This window comes from Tamandua tetradactyla, chromosome 9 (assembly GCF_023851605.1).
Source record: "Tamandua tetradactyla isolate mTamTet1 chromosome 9, mTamTet1.pri, whole genome shotgun sequence".
Classification (NCBI taxonomy): domain Eukaryota; kingdom Metazoa; phylum Chordata; class Mammalia; order Pilosa; family Myrmecophagidae; genus Tamandua; species Tamandua tetradactyla.
Genome location: NC_135335.1, coordinates 59,742,783 through 59,760,592, shown reverse-complemented (window position 1 = coordinate 59,760,592; position 17,810 = coordinate 59,742,783). Strand labels below are relative to the sequence as shown.

The 17,810-nt window shown below is 40.9% G+C and overlaps 1 protein-coding gene across 1 annotated transcript in view; it reads left to right on the top strand.

Moving 5' to 3' along the window:
* CTNND2 (catenin delta 2) overlaps positions 1-17,810 on the top strand; it is a 990,776-nt gene that overhangs the window by 798,806 nt on the left and 174,160 nt on the right. Inside the window, exon 12 of the mRNA XM_077116860.1 lies at positions 1,740-1,923. Within this exon, the coding sequence (XP_076972975.1) occupies positions 1,740-1,923 (184 nt within the window). The remainder of the gene's footprint in view (positions 1-1,739; positions 1,924-17,810) is intronic.

Below are 17,810 nucleotides of genomic sequence, written 5' to 3'. Positions count from 1 at the left end.
TAAATAAAATTTTTGCAAAACTGCAGAAGAATGTAGGTCATCATTTTGTTGATTCAGATTATCCAAAATTTAGGAAGATTTTTCTTAATGGGATGAATAAAGAAACAGCTTCATTTTTAAAAACTGTAAAACAAGATAAATACATTTAATATTCCTAGTATTCCAATTCAGCCAAATTAGAATATATTTTGCAGCACCTTTCTGTGTACCAATTTGCATTTGGGCATCCTTAGTTTAGAATATTAAAGGCAATACAAAACGGCACACAAAGGTGTGTGAGAAATGGTCTCAGTGCTAAAATGGGGGTCAACAAATGTTTTCTGTAAAAGGCCAGATGGGAAATATGCTTTGTGAGCTGTACAATTCCTGTCGCTAATTTTTTAACTCTGACACTGTAGGGCAAAAGCAGCCATAGGCACCACATAAACAAATGGGTGTGGTTGTGTTCCAGTAAAACTCGGTTTACAAAAACAGACCAGTTTGCCCTTGGCTAAGCTCCCTGCACTAAAGGATTGATTGATACTAGCTGGTTCTCCAAAGTATTTTGTTTCTTTTGCATTCACTTAAATAAGATTCCAGTAAATATTATTTCTAGAGACAGTTGGAAGAGTTTGTCTCCATTGTCATAGTCCCATTGTCATAGAACTGACCTTAAATTGTGAATCCCTTTAATTAGGCATTAACAGTGAAACATTATCAACTTTTAGGTTGGCATTATAAAAGTCAAATTTCAGATGGGAGTGTGTGCTGTTTCTTCTACTCATAACACAGTGGCTGAAACAAAATTTCATTGGTTAAAATATATTGAAAGTACACTAAATAACTAAGTTAGACCTTGTGTCTCTAAAGACAGCTACCACATTTTTTATTCCTAATTTCTGCAGTGCTGATATCTAGGTTTGTCTTGAGGGAGCATACATTCTCCTTCCCATAGAAGAGTATTATTCTGTTTCTTTTACTTCTTTGGGTACTGTTTTGAACAATGTACTGAATAATTATTTTAAAAGCATTTTCAAATCATGTTATAATGTATATGCAATACTTTTTCTAAAATGAATTCAAAAAGAGACTCAAACCTCCAGTCTATCCTAAAATTTTGCCTTTGCTCTGCCTATATAGTCAGTTTGTCTCAGACATGCCCTCACTCCCCACTGTTCCCTTTGTCTTTATTTAAGGAATAATGTTCTACAGATCCTCCATGATCATTGATTTTGAAGGAAAGTCAACCAAACTGTCACAAGTGACAGTGACCCTTGAATTTCTGGTCAGGTTGTTTGTCCTCAGACCTGATACTGGCTTCTCCTAAGGTCCTACCCAACAGTGGCCAATGTAACATGGAAGCTGAATGAGTCTAAGAAACCAGGTGTGCACAGCGAGTGTAGAGATAAGTGACGTTACTCTCTTTGGTCCTGGTTGTAATTTGGGAGCTTTAGCCCATTGGATCAATAGTGGGTGGAGCCTGACTGGTGTCCTCAATTCAATCAGGTCTGTCAGTCTCGCTCACTGCCCGTGGTGAAATGGAGAGAATCGTCCCCCAAGTCCTCTGCCTTTTGTCATATGTTCACAGCATCCCCTTAGTGGGTGCACACAGGTGCTTTACAGCAGAGGGCAGGCTCTGGGAAGCGTGGCCACGCCTTCCCAGTCCTGTCTGCCAGCGTCATTAACTCCAGTAGGGAAAACAGTTTTGCAATGAGAGAAAGTAGAGGCACCAATGAGCTCTTTGTGCATGTGTCTTGCAGGAGTCCTCTGGAACCTCTCGTCGTGCGATGCACTCAAAATGCCAATTATCCAGGATGCCCTGGCAGTGTTGACCAACGCGGTGATAATCCCCCACTCCGGCTGGGAAAACTCACCGCTTCAGGATGACCGGAAAATACAGCTGCATTCGTCACAGGTGCTGCGCAACGCCACTGGGTGCCTGAGGTCAGTCCTGATAGCACCTCCTCCTGGTCAGAGCTGTGACTAGCACCTCCTCCTGGTCAGTCCTGATAGCGCCTCCTCCTGGTCAGAGCTGTGACTAGCACCTCCTCCTGGTCAATCCTGATAGCGCCTCCTCCTGGTCAGAGCTGTGATTAGCTCCTCCTCCTGGTCAGTCCTTTGTAATTAGCGCTTCCTCCTGGTCAGTCCTGTATGGTTAGCACCTCCTCCTGGTCAGTCCTGTGCGATTAGCACCTCCTCCTGGTCAGTCCTGTGTGGTTAGCGCCCCCTCCTGGTCAGTCCTGTGTGGTTAGCGCCTCCTCCTGGTCAGTCCTGTGTGGTTAGCGCCTCTTCCTGGTCAGTCCTGTGTAATTAGCACCTCCTCCTGGTCAGTCCTGTGTGGTTAGCGCCTCTTCCTGGTCAGTCCTGTGTGGTTAGTGCCCCCTCCTGGTCAGTCCTGTGTGATTAGTGCCTCCTCCTGGTCAGTTCTGTGTGGTTAGCAACTCCTCCCAGTCAGTCCTGTGTAATGAGCACCTCCTCTGGTCAGTCCTGTGTAGTTAGCACCTCCTCTGGTCAGTCCTGTGTGGTTAGCACCTCCTCCTGGTCAGTCCTGTGCGATTAGCGCCTCCTCCTGGTCAGTCCTGTGTGGTTAGCGCCTCCTCCTGGTCAGTCCTGTGTGGTTAGCGCCTCTTCCTGGTCAGTCCTGTGTGGTTAGCGCCCCCTCCTGGTCAGTCCTGTGTGATTAGCACCTCCTGCTGGTCATTCCTATGTGATTAGCACCTCCTACTGGTCAGTCCTTTGTAATTAGCACCTCCTCCTGGTCAGTCCTGTGTGATTAGTGCCTCCTCCTGGTCAGTTCTGTGTGGTTAGCAACTCCTCCCGGTCAGTCCTGTGTAATGAGCACCTCCTCTGGTCAGTCCTGTGTGGTTAGCATCTCCTCCTGGTCAGTCTTGATTGGCGCCTCCTCCTGATCAGAGCTGTGATGAACACCTTCTCCTGCCATCTCCCCCCCAGTGTCCTATCATCATATACTTCCTCTCTTTCTCTAATTGCCATCTTCCTAAGGATTAGACTGTCCTGGGAAGGGGAATGTTAATATGGAACAACTTCTGACTCTAACTGTAACATAGACCAACAAGTTTAAGGCACAGTCCCCACAGGGCTGCCTCACTTCGGACACCAGCTGCAAAATCGGGGTTCCCGGACCACCCACGCTCTAACTGGCTACAAAGTTGGGGCTTTCACCCCCTCAGTTTGATAATTCACTAGAATGACTCACAGAACTCAGGAAAGCACTCTACTTAGGATTGCAGTTTTTCTTTTGTTGTTGCTTTGCAAACTGTATGGTGGGGGTCACATTTCGTTCTTTTTCCATGTGTCTGTCCTGTTATTGCAGCAACATTTGTTGAACTTTTGGGGGCGAGGGGAGGAGTGCACGGGCAAGATTACAGCTTTATTATAGCAAAAAGGATATGAATAAGAAGGAGCCAAAAGAAAAGCCACATGCAGCAAGGTCTGGGAGGGTCTCAAATATGACTCTTCCCTGTCTTCTCCCTACGGAGTCAGGACGTTTCATCCTCTTGGCATGTGGATGTGTCTCACCCACCAGGGCAGTTCTCCCGAGCTTTAGTAGCCAGAGGTTTTTACTGGGGTTGGATTCACTGGGGAGATTGAATGGGTGTCCACGTGGTGGAGGTCTGTCTCCAGATCCCCCAGCCTCCCCAGAGTCGGCCGCCAGCATGCATCCCAAAGCGCCAACCCTCTCATCACGTGGCTGGTGTCTCTGGGGTGACCAGCCGTCCTCTCCCCACCCTGACCCCAACACTATAGTATAAACTCCCTAGAATAAACTCTCGGTGCAGTGGAGGAGGAGAGGGGTTGGCCCACCTTTCATTATGAGTAATAAAGCTACTCTCATAACTTAGAAATTCCAGAGGTTCCCCTCCAGGAGCCAGGACAAAGGCCAGGCATCCTTCTGGAGGCCAATCTACTTATTATACGTGTGGTATGAATATAAGGAGTTAGCAAAAACCATTTCTAATAGCTTTTATTAGAGTTATGACCACCTTCCACTATGCTATACCTACACTGGTGTTTGGTTTGATTAACATGTGTCTCTTAGATGCAGATGAAAAAATAAGCATTTTAATTCCAACCGCAAATAAGAGGTTTTATTTGCTGGAAAACAATAGTTTGCAGTAGTTTCACGTTATAGCAAACTTAGAGAAGAACCAGGCAAGCCAATTGGTAAGGGAGTGTGTGACAGGTACATTGAGATTGAGTTTACTTTCACCGTGAGCTAGTTTTATTCCATTTTAATTTATTCTCCATGTGACTGTATGATCCTCTAATTCTTAGAAATAGCTTTTTAATAAATTTTATTGTATTAATTGCTTTTAAATTTAAAAAGATAGCATAGTTGTTATAATTCTCTCCTATTGAACTTTTATAGAAAAGGGAAAAAAAAAAGTTTCGTGAAATTTCTTAGAATCATTTTTGTTTTATTTAAATTTTGCTCTTAGAAAAGAAAGTAATGATCAGGGCATAGTTCTTCTAATCTCTAGAAACTGCACTCCCAAGGATGTTTTATTTTGTACAAAAGTTGGAAATCTTTGGATAAACTTACTTACGGGACAGACTGGAAGGCTGATTTGAAACACCAAGTAAAGTAATCTCCATTTACAAACAAAAATGTGCCCGAGTACTGTAGCTTAGCTGGCTCAACGCTAGTCTCCCAGTCTCCCGTGGATGATTGGTTTATAGTTTCAAAAACCAATCCTATGTGAGAGGCAACAAAATCTCCTCAACCACATTAATACTAATTATCTCATGAATATGTATAACCATGTGCTCAGTCTCTGTTCTCAAGAGGGGTGTGTCTGTGTATGTGAGCATGTGTGCACAAGGCAAGACAAAGCGTCTGCCACCATCAGTGTCTAAGGCACTGAGATTTTATGTCTAAGGCAGCATTAGAACCCTCTGGCAATATTGCTTTTCCCTCATGTCACAAAATAATGACGTTTTCACATGATTTCTCAGGACGAGTCTCTTCCACAAGCCAAATGTCCCATTCTCCAAAACCCCCTTTTGAGCTGCTCATTTATGTCTCGATTCTATTATCATTCAGAAACTTCCTCCCCCACCTGATGAAATATAGCACTTCGAAAGCTGTAGGCACTTCATCTATTTCATAACTGGTTTTTCTATTTCATTTGCTTGCCTCTGTCCTAAGTAGTTTTTTCTATTTCTAGCATCTTCTGCTTGTAAAGAGTGTCATCCACTCCAAGGAAGATGGTAGAAGGAAGTTCCTGAGAATCAGTTATAGAAGTAAAGCCAGTAAAGACCTGGCTAACTCTGTCAGTGGCAAGACTCTCTGAATAATAGAGTAGCATAACTACATGTTCATCAAATGTGACCTGAGGTTGTAGGCCACCATCATTCTGAGAGCACATGCCACATCTCTTAGTGGAGAGTCAGATGAAGAAGTTAGACCACTTAGGTTCGTGGGTCCCCTTGGGAAGCCTTCTGGCTGCATGTAGGGTCTGGAACATGACCCAGAACAAAGTTGAGTCAGACCAGAATGACTAATCATCCATCCCCATCCATACCCAGAGAGGACCCCTCTTGCTGCTTCTGCTCCTGGCATCTTAGGAAGCAAAGTAGGAGGGTGTTCTAATTTGCTAGCTGCCCGAATGCAACGTACCAGAGATGGATTGGCTTTTAATAAAAGGGGATTTATTTCATTAGTTCTTCAGAGGAAAGGCAGTTAACTTTCAACTGAGGTTCTTTCTTATGTGGGAAGGCACAGGGTGATCTCTGCTGGTCTTCTCTCCAGGCCTCTGGGTTCCAACAACTTTCCCCAGGATGATTCCTTTCTGCATCTCCAAAGGCCTGGGCTGAGCTGCGAGTGCTGAGATGAGGTATACTGAGCTGCTTTGGCTGTGCTACCTTGAGTCTCTCATTTAAGCACCAGCCAATTAAATCAAACATCATTCATTGCAGCAGGCACGCCTCCTAGCTGACTGCAGATGTAATGAGCAACAGATGAGGTTCACATACCATTGGCTCATGTCCACAGCAACATAACTAGCCACCTTCACCTGGCCAAGTTAACACCTGAACCTAACTACCACAGAGGGCATCTGGTTTGGAGTTTCATGTAGCACAAACCAGGTGTCCTTAGCCAAGATACAACCAGGTTTATATTTTCCCATCCTTCCAAGTTTACCATCAGAGTGCCAAAGCAAATATTATCAGTATATATTGAATATTTAACATTCTTCTTAGTTCATTCCCTGCTGTCCCTGCTGTACAAAGAAATGCGTCTTCTCTCTTATTTGCATGTTTATGAGTTGTTCCACAGTGATGAGCAAATTGGACTGGGAGAGGAAGAGACAGCCCTTGGAAGGGGCCAAATGGATTTATCCAATAGACACCACAAATGAAATTCAAGAAATTTCTGCTGTTATTTGACATTCACTTACAGCCAAGCTTGAAAACTCATCAAAACACTCACAAATGTTTATATCATGAAGAAAGGTTCTGGATTTTTGTGTATGAGGTTATTTATATCACTGATTTTTTTTGCCAACAAAGCCTATATCTTTATTTATAAGAAATTACCTTTTATATTGCTTCTACCTTTCAGTGGGCTTATCCTGTGAGCATTTGCTGAGTGCTTGCTGTATGCCAGGAACTAGGGAGGCAAAGATAGACATGGTGGCTTCTGCACTTCTGAAACTCCTAAACGAGTGGAAGAAAACAACACCCATACAATTAGCCCCAGTGGAAAATCTCAGTTGTATTTTAGTGCTATGGTTAGAGTAAGACACTTGGGATAGAGTGACTAATTCAGGTTGAGGTGATCAAAGGGCTACAAGGATCAGGCGAGATTGGGACTTTATCAGTCAGGCTTCTCCAGAGAAATGGAACCAACAAAATACGTGTGTATACATATATTAAAAAATATTATTAAGGTATTGGGTCATGCCATTCTAGGCATTAAGAAGTCCAAGATTTGTAGAGCAGGCAAGAGATCCCAAGGAGAGTTGGTGTTGTGGTCCTGAGATAGGATTTCTCTAGGTATCCCTCCATTCTTTGCTCTTAAGGCTTCCAGCTGATTGGATGAGGCCCACCCACATTATGGAAAGAAATCTCCTTAACTTAAAGTCAACTATTGGTAGATGCTAATCCCATCTACAAAATACCTCAACAGCCAAATCTCAGCCAGCGTTGTACCAAACTGGATCCCCTAACCTAGTCAGGTTGACACATAAAATTATCTGTCATAGAGGTTAAGCATAGAAAGGACATCACTGGTCAGGTGAGGGTGGAATGAGAAAGCTTATCACCAGACAGAGTGGCAGGCACACTCTGGCACAGATTTGGGGAAAAATCTGAGGTCTGTTGGCCTCGGTCCCTAGGGCACCGTAGGCAATGCCTCTGGCAAAGTAGTTCCACTCCAGGTGATGAGGGCCCTTCAAAGTAAAGCTCAAGAGATATAGACTTGAGTCAATAAGGAGCAAGGAGCTATGGAGACTCTTGAAACAAAAGAAGGAAATACTCAGCTATATCTGGGGTGGTGGGACTGAGTGAAGCAGGCATGGAAGTGAGAGGCTACAGTAAGAGTGCAGCTGTGAGTTCTTCAGGGCGTCCTGTCCCACATGCTTCATTTTTCAGAGACCTTCTGTACACAACAGTCACTATCTCCTTTGTTCCATTCGATGAAATTTAACTGTCACCGATGTGTAAATATGCTATTTTCCTAGCCAATTATCATTTAGTTCTCCTTTTCATCTTGTAATTTTGTTGTTTCTAATGATACTACTAAAATACATTTTCTGTACCTGAGCCAGTTGTTTAGACTAATTTTTTGGAGAAATAATGATTTTTAGTTAGCAGACCCAGTAAATAAAATTTCAAAAACCAAAGGGTATCGAACACATATAACTGCTGAATTATTCATCATGCAGTAGAATCAGCACAAGTTTTCTTGCAACTGCAGAAACTATTTGAATATAGACTTAAAAGAAGTAAATTACAACCAGATCATCTCAGTTAATAAATCAGATCTGACTTATACCTCCGCGAGGAACATTTTTTCCTCTCAAGATATTTAGAAAGAATCCAGTGCTTCTTAAAGCAGAAAAACCCAGGATAATAATTTTCTAGTCATTTTTATGTGCTAAAATGTATTCTGTGTATAAAAAATGATATGGTGAGTTTATAAAGCACAATGATATAGCAAGTTTATATAACATTCGTCTACCTCAATCTGGTCAATTAATTTATAGCTTTAATCTTGAAAGTTACATAAATTGCATACAAATACCACATTTATATGATACATTTCCTTTTCCAATGTGTCCTAACTACCACTAGTATATTCTATGAAATCAGGCAGAAACATAAATATATGATTTAGGATTTTGTTATACTGCTAACAGAGAAAGCAAGTTGCATTTGGCCTGCAAAATATGTGTGTGTGTTTAAGAAATTAAATATAAAACTCTAGAGAGAGTCGTGACTGATTTGGTATAAACAAAATTAAGATTCACAAGTGACCAACACTTCAAGTCCCTTCGTTTGATTTATGGGAGTTACACTGCGTTGAGGCAAAGAAAAGGAATAATTAAAAAACTAAAATAAAATGGGTACCAACTATTTCTTATTAGTGAACTTTCCTCCCTTTAAGTCTTATCTTTTTTATTAGGGAAGGGTTTTGAAAATAAAGGCATTATTGTTGAGACCCATTCTTTCTTATTACTTTTTTTTTTCCAATTATTTCTTTTTATACAATTCAGCTTGGACATCCTCACAAGTTTAAAGTATTAGGATTCAAATGTAATTAAGCCTTTGCCATAAGTATGCACTTTATAAATAATTTTTATAAATTTGTTTATAAAATTGCACAAAAACAAGTAGCTATGTAGCATGAGACCACTATTTAAATATTTTTGATATGTGAGATGCTAGTTAAATTGGATGCAATGACTCTCCTAAGTTGATGTTTTCTCTAGTATTGGATTGGAACAGAAAGTCTTCTTCCTCAAGAAGTGTAGAGAAAGCCTTAAATAGAGATGTGTGTGTATATGTGTGTATATTCATTCATTTATTCATTCATTCCAAGGTTTGGTCTGACAATCTAAGGAATGCTCATCAATCATTCATACATACCTAATACAGACTAAATTTTTTAATTAAATTGAGTATTTATATTCATAAAATCTCTGTCTGCCAAGGGCCTGAAAATTCTGCCTCAAATACATTGTTTATTCTTGTATTTATTCTAAGCTCATATTTAATAAGGCAGGGAAACAGTACCTGAATCCTGTATCCTGACTCCCCATCCATCCTGTTTCTACCATATCACACAGAGAGGAAATATAATGCTATACAACATGAGATTGTTCCTAGAGTTGTGCTTAAAACCACAAACAACAAACCATCCCTCAAATGACAACTCTTTACTTTGTGTTGGTGCCTCTAACTCACTTCTCAGCATGTGTAAGGAGACATCCACTCAGCCACAGTGCCTTTTCCCTTTGATTGCCACTGCCTTGCCCTCTGCCTGCAATCTGACTTCCCTTCACCCTCTCCTAAGCCCCACAGTGGGGAGTGTGTGGCCTTCTGAACATAGGTAGTCACTTAGTCCGATGGAGATGTTCACCTCCATCTTAAACCATGATTTGGACAATTACTCAGTGCTACTGGTGCCTTAATATATATATAAAAGATGAGTATTTTTAAAGTCATATCCTATATAATAAAGTTGACATTATTTTTCCAGTACTCAGACTCCTCCATCCTTTTACTGATGACTCGAAGATGAGTTGATATTTTTGGGCTTGTTTCTGAACTATAGTTTGAGGAATATGTATAAAGAAAATAAACATGAGAGAAAATGAAACCCTCTTCCTGGGACAGTATTTCCTAAACCGCTGTTTTAGTTTGCTGAAGCTGCTGAAATGCAGATACCATAGAACGGGTTGGCTTTTCCAATTGGGATTTATTAGTTGACAAATTTACAGCTCTGGGGCCATGAATCAGGCATCATCAAGACAATACCTTTTTCCTGAAGACTGGGTGCCGGTGATCCAGGTCTCCTCTGTCACATGGCAAGGCACATGGCGGTGTCTCCTGGTCTCTTCTCTTCCCAGTTTCATTGTCTCCAGCTAACGGCCTCAGTGGCTTCCTCTGATTCTGTGAGAATCATCCTCTTATAAAGGACTTCAATACTAGGGTTAAGACCTGGGACCGCCTCAACTGAAATAACCTAATCAAAATGTCCCACCCACAATAGATCCACGTCCACAGGAATGGGTGAGCTTTAAGAAATGATTTTCTTGGGTCCATAAATCTTCAAACCATCACAACTAGCGTAGCTTATGAACCTAGTAGAAAGAGCTTATAGTCAGTAAATATAAATTTATCAGGTTATTAACAGAGTTATTACTCTTGATTTGTGTTCTTAGTAGGATTAAGACTTAGGTCATTTCAGGATAGGAAACTGAGGTTAAGAATTTAAGCAAGAACTATTCTAAAGGAGATTAGCTTTTTGTTTTTCAGAAAGAATTAAAATGTTGTTATGAATGCAAAAGTATCACTCTTAAAAGGCCAAAAGCTTAGCAGAGAGAAATTTAAGTTAGTAAAATGTACTTAAGGCTTGATAAACTAAAATCCAGAAAGCTCATACTGTCTTATTCTTCTGCAATTTCATACAGTCCTAATAGACTCTGTCCAATTTCCCCCTTTGGCAGTAGAAATTGTATTAGTATCAATTACTATACCTTCAGACACACTGGAGAATGGGACACACTCATGAGGGCATTCCAAAGAGCAGACACTCCTGCATTTGCTTTCTCTAAAAAGTCATGGTGAATCTTCATAGGAAGATGTCATATCATGTTGACATAGAAAAAATGTAAGCACATATGAAATATAAAATGAAAAGCAGTGCCCTTAGCCCTTTTCCATTTAAAATACATTTTGGGATAGAAAATGGAATTTTTCAAAAGCATATCTATTTATTCCTGAAGTACCTATCTATCTATCATTGAGGAAAGAGGATAGAAATGAAAAAAAAATCTTAAGTTTTGTTGGAGGAGCAAGTTGCTAAGAGTGGTGGTGGTTAGATCGTGGGAGCACTTGTCAGGTGCTGACAGTGGGCTTTAGAACACTGGGGGATTAGAAAGGGGCGAGACATCTAGCATCTTCTTGTCCTGCACACACACACACACACACACACACACACACTTACACACTTACTTATTCACCTCCTGCTTCACTCCTTCCCCACTTTTCTGAATTTGCTTTTTACCCCAATTCTGCCAGATGCAAGCTTTAAGTTTTAATTAAAAACCATTTTAAAGTATAATCACAAATAAACATGATAAAATCATAGAAAAACTTCCAATATAAGTAAGAGTGAGGCTATTTTGATGCCATTTTCATGTAGCATAAGTCAGGTTTTTCAGACCTTGAAATGGATAATTTTATGCGTGACTGTTTCATCGCATAGTAGGCACTGAAATATATTACTTTCAACCTGTATTGACATATTCTGGGCTGGACACTGGCTAGTGAAATTCGGACTGGCTCAGCCTGTGGACAAGCTCATTTTGGCTGGGTAGGCCAAATTTTGTACCCCAAAGAAAGACTTGTTCTTAATCTCAATCTGTGTTCCTGTGGGTACGAACTCATATAAATAGAACCTTTGGGTGATGTTATTTTGAGGTAAGATGTGTGTGGCCCAGCTGACTTAATCTGTACTACTGGAAGCCTTATAAAAAGAACCCAGAAGGCAGAAAGGAGAGGGCTTCACCATGTGGTGGGAGACAGAGATTCAAGCCATGGAACCCCAAGGATTGTCAGGAGCCAGTACCAAGAATACTGCAGGCTCTGGGAGAAAGCAAGCCTTGTCATATCATGATTTCACAATTCTTCCAACCTCAAAGCCCTGAACCAATAAATTCCTGTTGTGAAACCAAAACCAGATTGTGGCATTTGCTGTAGCAGCTCTGACAACCTAATGCAGGCCATGTTCTACCAGGTGGCCACCTGCAAAGCCAGGGGAGCCACCTGAGAACACGGCACAGGGAGAAGAAAAGGAAATGACTCAGAGAAGCTGTCTGTCCCCAAACAATGCTTGCCTACTGGCACACACAACCCAGAGAGAGCTGTTTTACTCTGTGCCAAGGCCTTTCCCCTCTATATCTTAGGTATCAAGCAAAGCATTACCTGTAGCAGGATTTTGTTCTGCCAGCTCAGGTGTGACTGCCTTGTCCTAAGAAGGTCACTCTTGACTGGGTGGTGGCTGAAGAAGGGTCTCCCCACCTGTGGATCTGATTTCCATTCATGAGCCACGCTCATCTTTCCCACTTGACTTTGACATCTAACCTCTAGGCATTTCCCTAGGTAATGTCCCGCGCATTTGTGGATACTTTTGGCAGCCAGAAGTTGCTCTAGGTTCTTAAGCATGGGATGTGATGTGATTTAAGTATCATTTAATGTAATTAACTCTAACAGCTGTGTACAGAATGAATGCTCTCGCAAATCACTATCACAAAAATCCCTGTTATGGTCACTGTCTTCATTTTGGAGTGAATTAGAGGTAAAGCCTTGCTGGGGATCCTTTTGTACTTTATAATCTAACAGTTAGCTCTAGAAGACATTAACCTAGATCTACATGGCTGGATAGTTGTATATATTTAGACATGGGTACTTAGGACTCTATCTGCAGCTGAGTATGTGCATAAGGCTGGCTTTGCTAACTTCTGCAGCTCATTCCCTGGTGCTGCAGAGTCATTTATTTATTTTTATTATTCTTTTCCTGCTTCAGCATCTTGTCCTGAAGGACAACAATATACAACCCTAATTTTTTCCATCTATCTTGTGTACACAAGAATATTATTAGGCTTGTCAAAGGATCTGCACTGCGCCTTTGCTTATGAGTATAATTAAACTCGTACCCTCAATTAGTCATTTTAACCCATATAATGGATGAGCGCTTGGTCCCACAGTGCCACTAATTCTCCAAATGACCTTGGGAAAACCCCATCACAAAGTAATACTAGTGATAATTATGCTCCGACTGGAAAGCTCCAAGGGCATTTATTTTATCTGGTTTACTCTTGCATTTAGCCACAGATCAGAATGGGAATTATTATTACTTTTATGTTAATTTCAGTCGGCTGCCAATATTAGCCACCCGTTAAAAAGAATCTCTGTTTAACGTGGATTTGAAGTGATGAATAATGACCTCTGGACTCTCGAAACCCCAGTCTGCACCAGCCCAAAGGTGGGTTTCAGGTGAATGAAGCATGCATTACCCAGGCATTTAAAAAAGAAAAAGAATTTCTGGATGCAGATGCTGGGTACATATGAGTCATTAACATTTCACCCCACTCACACCCCAGTTCCCATGCCTGGTCCCAAAGGAGAGGAACTCCTCCCCTGTGTAGTTGGAGGAAACCCCTCACCTGTGTGGTCGGAGGAAACTCCTCACCTGTGTATTCTTCTACTCTTGATCAGTGTGTCTGCATGGATCTGCGCTGAATGGACTTCTTGGGTCATGACTCAGCAGTGAAGGTCTTCTTTGAAGGGAGGGTAGTTCAGGCAGAGCTCAGTGGAGAGTACAAGAAGTAGGGGTTCTTAGAACCTCACCAGAGAGGCTGGGTGGGCCCATCTCGGCAGCCCAGCGGTGATGAGGGCTCATATTTCCTATGATTTGCCCCCCATACTTCTAGCTCACTTCTTCCAAGATCAGTCAGAAAGAGGTGATTGTTTATGCTGTACCAGTTATGTAACTGCTTTCTCTCGCTTTGGGAAATAATTTTAATAAATTAAAGCATATTTTACCCAGGTCAGGTTAACCAGTATAACATAAATTTTGATTCATTGTAAGATATAAATTAAAATCATTGTATTCCATAATTTAAAGAAGAAAAGAAATACACTGTAAACTTTCATCTCTAATTCCAAGAGAAAGTCATAAAAATATTCTATAGAAAGTGTTCAACACGCAGGCTGACACATTCTTTTTCTTATTTCCAAGGAGAGGTAGTCACCAAATAGAACTTCAAGAAATTCCCACTGTAACAACTTAAGATTTATAAAGGCCAAATAATGAATGTGTTCTCGATTTGCAGTTCACATAGTTAACTGTTTACATTGATGAAATCAATAATTTGATTTAACAATGAAAGAGGGCTTTTTGAAAGTCTCTATCAATTTTCATCTTAAATCTTAATTATTGAATGTTTATGTGAAGTGATCCTTGGTAAGGAACCTTACTCCTAACTTGTCTTTCATTGTTCTCAGGGAAACTAGGCTACCCTATCATGACCTCAGGTTTCACAGCTATAAAGGAAAAGTGTAGCCTAAATATTCTCAATGACACCTAAAGAAAATATAGTGTGCGGTCAGCAGATCCACCATCAACCCCCAAGGGGTCCCCAAGTGGGGTGTTACTCTGTTGACTACCACAGGTTCCCAAGCCTGGCCTTTGGTTTTACCTGATCAGACACCAGACCTTAAAATTTCCATCAGAGGAAATTAGCTTTTTGGTTTAGTATATACTAAAAAAGCCCATTATATGCTGTGTTTCTTAAATAGGCAATGTTGTCTAATGCAATTATTAAAACAGTCCAGTGTGATAGGAAATCTCACCCCATTTTGTAGATCAGGAAGTTGAGGTTTCCTAAGGTAAGGGGTAACTTACCATCAGTCAAACAGCTAGGAAATGAATGAAGGGGCACATAAATCCCAGGCAGTGTGATGCCAAAGCTGGGTTTCTTCCACTCTACCAAGATCCATACGAGACAATAAGGAACAGTCCAAGTTGACTTTGTGTTTACTTACTCCAGGGACAGGTGTGCTGACACTTTCGAGATCCTACAAGAAGCAGACAGATGGAATTTTCATTCCGTATGAGAGATTTTATTAGGGGCACCACCTGTGAGGGAAACTGGGAGGGAAACAAGGGAAACTGGGAGAACACAATGCAGGTGTGACCTCAAGCGATGCTGAGGGGGAAGGAAGGAAAAGGAAACAGCGAAGGTGGGTGAAAACATCATTGACTGTTTTCAATGATGACTTCGGTAAGGCCACCATGGAGTCCTTCGAGCTCAGATTATGCACCAGAGGCATTTCGGGTCTTCCAGGAATGGCTGCTGAGCTCAGACTCTGCTGGGAGCAGTCATGGAAAGTGAAAGAAAGCACAGTGATGGATTTCAGGGCATGGCAGCTGGGCAATCACCAACAGCCTCTACCTTTAGAGATTCAAGCAGCGCATTTTCATGGCAGTCAATGAAGTTAATCTTTCAGTGGCACTTTCATCCTCTATGAACGAGACCACATAAAAGTCACATTATCATCACAAAGTTGCTTGGTGCCATGGAATCTGAGCAAAAGGAGGTAATGTTATCAACTGGAAGTTTCAATCTCTCAACATATATTTTTTCAAATGTCTACTATGTGCCAGAACCTATGAAAGGTTCTGGTGTTCCCTACTTTACTAGTTGCTGGAATGCAATATACCATAAATGGAATGCTTTTATAAAGGGGAATTTATTAAGTTGCTAGTTTACAGTTCTAAGGCCATGAAATCATCCAAATTAAAACAGGTCTATAGAAATGTCCAATCTAAGGCATCCAGGGAAAGATACCTTGGTTCAAGAAAGCCAGTGAAGTTCAGGGTTTCTCTCTCAGCTGGAAAGGCACATGGCAGACATGGTGGCATCTGCTAGCTTTCTCTTCTGGCTTCTTATTTCACTGTTAGCTTTCTCTCCAGCTTCTTGTTTCATGAAGCTCCACAGGGGCATTTTCATTCTTCATCTCCAAAGGTCTCTGGCTGTGTGGGCTCTGTAGCTCTTTCCAAAATGGTTCCCTCTTAAAGGGCTCCAGAAAGCAACCCCATCTTGAATGAGTGGAGACACACCTCCATGGAAGTCATCTAATCAAAAGTTACCACCCACAAATGGGTGGGTCACATCTCCATGGGAATAATCAAAAAGCTCCCAGCCAGCAATATTGAATGAGGATTAAAGGACATGGCTTTTCTGGGGTCCACCACAGATTCAAACCGGCACATAGTGCTAGGATAGAGAACAAATAAACATGATCCCTGGCGTTTGCAGTAGAAGGCAATGCATAATAATGTCATTAAGATAAGACACCCTGATGCATCTACAATCACATGAGACTGCTCCCCTGTCTGGATAAGCTAGAGTTCATTTTTCTTAATGATCCCTCAGAAAATGATATTCTTCTTTTCAGCATTTCCTTGACTTGCCTACCACCCTCTTACTAAAATATTCTTTCTTAATATATTTAAGTGGCTCACAATTATGTCTTTTAGTCCTTGAGCTTTCTGACTCTTCAGGATTTTGCAACTCTCTTCTCTTTTGTATTAGGAAAATTTTGAAAAAGAAAACTGAATTTTTTTTTTTTTTTAGTTCTTTCAGAAGGCCCTTTGCTTCAAAAGAAAACAAATTATAACTCCACAAAGTTCTACCTGGCGTTTTTGTTCCATGAAATGATAATTGAGATCACATCTCCTTAAGCCTTATTTTGTGTCTCTAAGTTTAAAAACAATGAGAGAGTATAAAGATTTCACTTTAAATATAAATGATTGATATAAAATACCTGTTCTAATTTGCTGGCTGCCGGAATGCAACACACCAGAGACGGATTGGCTTTTAATAAAAGGGGATTTATTTTGTTAGTTCTTCAGAGGAAAGGCAGCTAACTTTCCACTGAGGTTCTTTCTTACGTGGGAAGGCACAGGATGGTCTCTGCTGGTCTTCTCTCCAGGCCCCTGGGTTCCAACAACTTTCCCCCGGGTGACTTCTTTCCGCATCTCCAAAGGCCTGGGCTGAGCTGCAAGTGCTGAGATGAGGAATGCTGAGCTGCTTAGGCTGTGCTACATTTCGTTCTCTCATTTAAGCACCAGCCAATTAAGTCAAACGTCACTCATTACAGCAGACACGCCTCCTAGCTGTAATTAACAACAGATGAGGTTCATGTACCATTGGCTTATGTCCGCAGCAACAAAACTAGGTATGCTCACCGGGCCAAGTTGACAACTGAATCTAACTACCACAATACCCAATCATATTAATCCTTCCAGAAGTCTCTATCACTTGTGCTTTAACATTCCTATAGATTTTGATCTATTTAATTATGAAAACTTGCAGGATTTAACTAAAACCTATTTTTAATGATTTATCCTATAATTTGATTGCAAACATGGATTTCTTTTAAAAAGACAGGACGACGGGCCACAGTGGCTCAGCAGGCAGAGTTCTCCACTGCCATGCCAGAGACCTGGGTTTGATTCCCAGTGCCTGCCCATGCGAGAAAAAAAAGCAAAAAAAAAAGTAAAAAGACAAGAAAATAATCAATTTTGCCTATTCAGTATAAAAATTCATTCTTCCTATTGAATATGAATATACAAATCTTTCCTTGAGTTTGAACAAATAACTTCCTTTAAAAAAAGATTAAAGGAAAAAGTTTAGTTAATTCCCAACTGGTATACAATGGTGTTTAATATTTGTTCTTATAAAAAAATTAGGTTATGTACAGGGCGTGAGATCCATGGAAAATAAAAACCAAATTTCGTAAGAGCTGGTTCATTCTTAAAATCCTTCATAACTTCTTGATATTAAAAATATAATTTTTCCTTCTGCTACCTCCCAAATCATATTACATTGCATAGGAAATAGCTTCCCTAGAGGAGAAGCAAAGAAACAAGTCTATTAACCACGAATTGAAGGAAAAAGAACTCGCCAAACAGTTTCACTTATTGCTTACATACTAAGCCTCTCCAATATCTGAGCGCATTTATTTTAACACCATTTCTCTTCTCCCTTTTCAAAGTGACACGTACTGTA